The 6,903-nt window shown below is 57.4% G+C and overlaps 1 protein-coding gene across 3 annotated transcripts in view; it reads right to left on the bottom strand.

Moving 5' to 3' along the window:
* Window positions 1-357: 357 nt before the first annotated feature.
* SLC9A8 (solute carrier family 9 member A8) overlaps window positions 358-6,903 on the bottom strand; it is a 67,117-nt gene continuing 60,571 nt past the window's right edge. For all 3 annotated transcript variants that reach the window (XM_007446390.1, XM_007446389.1, XM_007446388.1), the window contains exons 14-16: window positions 3,966-4,186; window positions 1,746-1,892; window positions 358-465 (exon numbers count right to left, since the gene is read on the bottom strand). In XM_007446390.1, coding sequence (XP_007446452.1) covers window positions 358-465; window positions 1,746-1,892; window positions 3,966-4,186 — 476 coding nt within the window. The remainder of the gene's footprint in view (window positions 466-1,745; window positions 1,893-3,965; window positions 4,187-6,903) is intronic.

The raw sequence follows: 6,903 nt of genomic DNA on the forward strand, positions 1-6,903 counted from the left end.
GCACCTCGGCGTGACAGATGACTATTCCCCGGCTACAGAAGCAGAAGGAAACATGTACCTGCAAAGGTGGTCCCTCCAATCCGCGGGCTGGGAAGCCACCCTGAGGGCAGAGGTCCAGCCCAGTGAGGAGCGGGGAGAGGGTGCTTCAGGGCAGCCGGCTGGCTCCAAAGGCCTGGGAGGTCCTGGGTTAAGACGACAGTAGCCTGTGCGTCACCCTGCTTCCATCTGCCCCAAAGAAGTGCCAAATAAATGCACATGCCTCGGGGGCCCTTGCTGGGTGGCCGTCCTGGGAGCCGCGGGGAGGCTGGATGGCAGTGCTGCGGCCCCGGCTGCCCGGAAGCCAACCGTCCCGCTCGGTCACAGCAGCTCCTGCTCGTCGTCCTCGGAGCCGGAGGGGCCTTGGCGCACCTCTTCGTACCACTTGTTGGTGAGGGTTTTCATCTGGATGCGCCCGTGGTGGAGGTCCTGGGGCGGGAGACACAGCAAGCCCTTGTCAGTGGTCTGGCTCGGGGTCAGGGTTGAGGAAGGGAGGAGATGAGAGGCAGGGGGCGCGGCCACAAGCAATTTCAAAGTGTTAACTGACTAACCGCAAGCTGGGATCATTCTCTGTTGGGGAGGCGTCACCCTGGAACAGGAGTAGGAGGCAGGATGGCATGATGTTAAAAAACCTGGCCTCTGGAATCAGACACACTTGGGCTCTGCTTCCAGCTTTGCCACGTACTGGCTGTGTGACCTCGGGGGGTTACTTCACCTCTCTGGGCCTCAGTCTCCCCGGCTATCAACTGAGACAACCCGCTGCATCTACTGCATGGGGTGCTGGGAGAATTAAACGAAGCAATCATGAAAAACGTCTGGTGTAGCGCCTGGCTCACAGTAAGAACTCACGTGCTGACAGCGATCCTGACTGCTGAGGGAGGGAAAACGGGGCTCAGAACCAAAGCGGGGCAGCAGCCAGGAGAACCCCTCCCCGACCCTGCACGGTGAAGGATGACAGTTTCAGCAAAGCAGGCCCAAGCTGGTCCCTGAGTGTGTCACTCACTGTCAGGCCAGTGGTGCCTGGAGGGATGGAGCGAGAGCCCTGAGCCTCAGGCCACTGTCCGAGGCCCTGGCAGGTCTGAAATTCCTCAGCTCAGATTCAGTAGCCGATCAATGTCCCAAGTCTATCATCCAGGAAAACCAAACTGGGTTAACAAGCCTACTATTAAACTAGCACTAGAGACTTCCCTGGTGTCGCAGTGGTTAAGAATCCGCCTGTCAATGCAGGGGACACGGTTTGAGCCCTGGTCCGGGAAGATCCCACATGCCGTGGAGGAACTAAGCCCATGCACCACAACTACCGAGCCTGCGCTCTAGAGCCCGCGAGCCACAACTACTGAAGCCCACGCGCCTAGAGCCCATGCTCTGCAACAAGAGAAACCACGACAATAAGAAGCCCGCGCACCACAACGCAGAGTACCCGCTCGCCGCAACTAGAGAAAGCCCACGCGCAGCAACGAAGACCCAACGCAGCCAAAAATGAATGAATTAAATAAATAAACAAACTGGCATTAAATATGGCAGCGAAGGAAAAACAGCAGATGCAGAGTGCCGCAAGCATATCCAGCCCGCGAGGCTGGGGAGGAGAGAACGCTGAGTGGGGCGAGGCCCCCACCCAACCCGGCACGTGGGTCTTCCCTGCCCACCCTGCTCTTGGCCACTGCAGGCCCTGAGGGAGGAAGGCGAGGGACCCCTGGCCTGCGTCCCACCTCCTGGGTCAGCCGCCGTGTGAAGAAGGGGTTCAGGTACTTGGCGTCCAGCCACAGGAAGCCTTTGAGGTCCTGCCGCCTGACGTAGTGGGCTTCGTACTCCTCCTCGGTGAGCTCCGACAGGTGCTCCGACTCGACGGTGTTGCCCTGCGGCGGCGGGGGGAAGGCAGCCGAAGGCTCGTCAGCTGACACCTGCCTGGAAGCCCTCACACCACCCAGCCTACCTCCTCGCAGCTCTTCACCCCGGCCCCCGTGTCCCCAACCCCAGCGGTGGCAGCAGGAGGCCTCCTGGGAGCCTGTAGGGAGGCGGGAAGGTGTGTAAGAAAACGATGGACATCCAGGAAAATCAGCATTGTGAAGAAGTTGGAAGCTCAGGGCTGGGGCTTGGTCCACTGCAAGCTCTGCAGGTGGCTGCCTGTGCGGCCAGGACTGGGAGCTCTTCTAGGCTGTCTCTTTACCAGTGAACTGAACGGGGGAGGCGGCTTTTGTCATTTTTTGCCTGCAGAGGCGCACTCTGGGTACATTTGCTGGTCATGTGGATGCAGTGGAGAGGGAGAGAGGGAGGGAAGGAAGGACCACCCACCCTCTGCAGGGGCGACCACAGGCAGCTTTGCACTGTCGCCCCCAAGTGCAGGTGTACCCTGGGTGTAGGAGGTGGGAGAGAGGGAGGGGCAGGGAGGGCATTTCCCTGCCGTAGAGCAGTGCTTCTCAAACTCTGGCCGGCATCGGAACCACCTGGAGCTTGGGGAGCCACAAAATGCTGGGCCCACTAGGCCCACCTGCAGTTCCTGATTTAGCAGGTCTGGGAGGGGGCCCAAGAATGTGCATTTCTAACAAGTGCCCACCGATGCTGCTGGTCCAGGAACCCCACCTTGACGACCAGTGATGGAAAGTGGGGTGGTTAAGAGTCTGTGTGACCACAGCTGTGTGATCTGGTCTCTGTGCCTCAGTGCTCTCATCTGCAAAATGGGGATCATGAGACCATCTGCTTCCTGCAGGTTATCAGGGACAGTCCAAGGACAGTGCAGGCACCACAGAAAACATGCCCTAAACAGCAGCTGCTCCCCCCTGAGCACACATCCTGGTTCTACCAGAGCTGTGCTTGGCCAGGTGTGGCTGCACCTCCCGGCAACTCATCAGAAATGCAAATTCTTTGGGCGCCCACCCCAGACCTGTAAGACCCTGGAGCCCTCCACCAATCCTGACATCCACTAAAAGCTTCGAGAACCTATACTTGAGCTTTGGTTAAAAACAGACAAGAAGGCTGGTGAATGGGGGTGGGGGGAGAAGGGCTACGGAGAGTGAGGAAAGTCCTGTGAGCCAGCCCCGTCTGACGTCATCTGAAGGTTCTCCCAGCAGCACTACTCTGGCTGGAGAGGCCGCGGGCAGAGACTGGAGGCCAAGATCCGCCCAGACTGGACTTTCCAGAGTGAGAGGTGGGCCACATCCCCTTTCCCCACCTCTGGTTGAGGATTTCTGTGCTTTCCAGGGCTGAGTAAAGTTACTGATAGCCTTGAACAAGGGAACTAGAAAAAGATGCATTTCTGCAAAAGCATGTGCGAGGAGCAGGGGGTGGTGCAGGAAGACAGGACCAGAGGCCAGGGCCCGAGGGAACACAGGGCAGGAAAGGCACAATCACTGTGACTCAGGGGAGGAGGGTGGCTTGGAGGAGGCAGAGGTGGGCAGGGGTCCAGGGGCCTCAGGCTCGCTGCAGCTGGCCCTGGGCACCTCCACCCCCAAATCATGCCCTTGCCTGTCCTCAGTGGAGGGCCCTCTCCCGTGACTCTCCAAGCCTCTGTGAGCACTTTCCCCTTATCTAGCCCCAACAGGAGGCTTTTTAGTAGACGCTAGGGAATGATACAATTTTGTCATTTTGTGATTTTGAAACCCTCCTTCCAGCCCCGGCCTGATGGGGTGGTGTGGTTACTGGCAGGGGAGGAGCGTTCCTGGAAGGGTCTGCTAGAGGTCCACGTTCCCACGCCACTGCCTCCGTGGCTTCACGAGGCTGGCAGACAACCCACCCCAAAGAGCCACGCTTCAGACACTGAGTCCAACCTCCTTGTCACTTTGCGAAGCTGGTGCGTGCGTCTGTGCATGTGCCGCGCGCCTATGCGTGCGTGCCCAGGGACGGATCATCCTCAGATCGTGTCTCATTTCCCCATTTTCTGGCGGCGAGTGGGGAACCCACCCTCTGCCCCTGCCCGCCCGGCTGGCACTCACCATCTTCTCGGTCTTGCTGAGGTTGACGTCCTTCTTGTTCCTGCGGCGCGCCCTGGCATCCTCGATGTCCGCAAAGCGGATGAGGGGCATGGTGCTGCCGCCCAGCAGGAGAATGGTGAAGAGCACGATGCTGATGGTGGTGGTGCCGATGAGCTGCCGCTTCTCCATGGGCTCCAGGTCCAGGTGCAGGCTCAGGGCGTAGGGGATGGCCCCCCGCAGGCCTGGGCGACAGTGAAGGGAGTAAGAGGGACGGAGGCAGGCGGGAGAGGGCAGCAGTTCTCGAGGGATCTGGGCCCAGCCCGGCACCACGGCCGATCGACATCCTAATGCACCCACTGGAGAGTGCGAACTCAGCCTGTGAGGCTCTGAGGTGTGAGAGAAGCAGGCGCAAGGAACGGAGGCTCACCTCCGCTCCCACTTCTCAGGGCGGCAGAGCGGAGCGGGTGAAGTGACCTGTCCGGGCTGTGAAGCGCCGGGTGTGTGTGTGTTGAGGATTTATCAAGCCCAGCGCTTATGTTTTAGGAACACGACAGCTGGTGCAGATGAGCCCTCCCTGTGCTACGTGCTCCGCGGACACGACCTCATCCGATTGTCACAGGAAGCCCTGTAGAGCCGGTCCTGTTATTCTCACAGCGCACAGATGAGGCACCGAGACTGAGAATGAGGTGTCCTCCCAGGGCCACACGCTTTACTGGCAACGGCACAGAATGCCTTTTGCCCAATGCCCACTGTAGTGGAGGATGCCACCTCCGCGGTGGCCAGCGGCTCAGGGGACTGCATCACAGCCTCTCGCCTTACTTCCTGTTTTGGTTCCCTGGGAGGCTGCTGGCTGGACTGAGGGGTATGGACTGAGCTGGGAAATGGCACGTTCTCTCTAAAAAACTTCCTGGCTTGCCTGGTGCCATACAGGGGGGACAGGAGCTCCCAGAGCAGCAGGGAGGAGAGACATCAAACGAGGACTCGTGTGAGGGTGAGGGCCTGAAGGAGAAGGGAGGGCGGGCTGGGCACACAGTGACAGGATCTGACCCAGACGTGGAGGCCGGCGCATCACAGCATGATGGGGGGCTGGCTGCTGCAGCCCAGACCCTATATGGGGACACAGCGGGGTGGAAGGAAGGGGGTGGAATTAAAAGAGACACAGGGAGCAGAAGCAACAGGTCACAGGAGCGAGGGGAAGGTGGGGTGACCAGGGAAGGGAAGGGCCTGGAGGATGCCCGGGTCCTAGGAGGCTTGCTGCGCGATGGTCTGGGCACGGGGTCAGGAGTCTGGCTCCTGGGTCCACCCCCTGGCCCCCTGCTTTCCCTGGGGTCTCCCAGGCTGGCACGAGGAACTAGACACAGGGCCTGCCATGACGGTGGCCCGAGGATGAAATGCCTTGGCATAGAACAGCATGTGCATCCAGTAAACACTTCGTAAGAGGGAGCTACATGTTATTGTTTCCTGTGGAAGGAAGGGGGATGCTGGCAAGCAAGCAGGTTGGGCAGGAAGGTGAGTTCCGTCCTCGACAATGAGATCGCAGTAGCTCCACAACATCCAAGGAGGATTCAGACGCTGGAGTCTGGATCCCAGAGGGAAGGCCTCGTCAGGGGAAACAGCTTTGGGAGGGTGGAAACCAGATGGAAGTTGAGGCCACAGGACAGGTGAGCTTGTGAGAGCGCAAGAGATGAAGCAGGTCTGAGGCTGAGTCCTGAGGAAGCCAATATTTGCTGAGGTGCCGGTAAAGGCAGATGGGGACCTGGACAGGAGCCTGAGGAGATCCCAAGGGAAAGGAGGGGAACCAGAGCATGGCCTGGAGGCCAAGGGAAGAGGAGACGAGGGTATCCTCCCAGTCAGAGGGCAGGTTGGTGGGAGGAAGGAGCCCCAAGCCGAGGAGGCGGGTGGGATGAGGGCTAACCGGTGCCTACCAGCTCTGCCTGGCGGAGGCTGCTGGTGACCCGGGCGAGGCCAAGTCCAGCCCTGAGGACAGGAGAGGAGGAAGTGGAGAAAATGGGCAAGAAAAGCTCGCTCAAGAGGTCTGGCCACGATAGGAAGAGATGGGGAAGCAGCTGGAGGGGACGAGGAGCAGGGGTTTTGGCTGAAGTTGTTGGTTTTTTGCGGGGAAAAGGAGAATCTTCAACTGTTGAATGATGGCGGAGCCAGTGAGACAGGGTGAGGATCCAGGAAAGAGGGAGGGAATCAATGGACAGACGCCTGGACAGCCTGGGGACACCCGGAACCAAGAGCCCTCCCTGTTTAAAACCATCGCCCACTTCCCTGTAGAGGTCTCTCACCACACCCCCCAACCCCAAAGAGCTCACATACTTTGTAAAATGCCTGATATATTTCTTAGATTTTCTTTCAGATTTTCAAGACCTTGGATCAACTACTTTACGATTTTTTTCCCTCACTGGCAAAAAAGATTAAGAAAAAAGTTTCTCTCACTGTACACACATATATACACACCTACCTACCTAGATCTGTCACACTCACACCTATGAATATATTTTACACAAGGTCTTTTGAAAAGGAAATCTGCGAGAAATTTACAGATATGCTGTTGGACAGAAAACAGCTTACAAAGCATGTTGCTATACCCTGACCCACACAGAAATATTTTAATTATAATATTTAAACAAGAAAGCACAAAGAACTGGATGTATTGCTCCTAAGTAAATTTAAAGATGTCTATGGATCCGGTTCTTTAGGAGTCAAAGATTTATGAAATCATTTCCATCCTTTAAAGAGTAGAGGAATATGGGATTGAACAGCAACTGAAATGGTCAAATAAACTATCAGAACTTAGTAACTGAATGAAAAAAAAATCCAAATCTAACCTGTAGTACAAAAAAGTTTAAACTTTAACCTTTTTATTATTAGCCCCTTGTTACTTCAGCCTAGAAAGCGCTCAGGTGGGAGGGGCGCCGTGCACACCTTGCCCTGGGCTACCCTGTCTGTCCAG

This window comes from Lipotes vexillifer, unplaced genomic scaffold (genome assembly GCF_000442215.2).
Source record: "Lipotes vexillifer unplaced genomic scaffold, Lipotes_vexillifer_v1.1 scaffold251, whole genome shotgun sequence".
NCBI classification, from domain to species: Eukaryota; Metazoa; Chordata; class Mammalia; order Artiodactyla; family Lipotidae; genus Lipotes; species Lipotes vexillifer.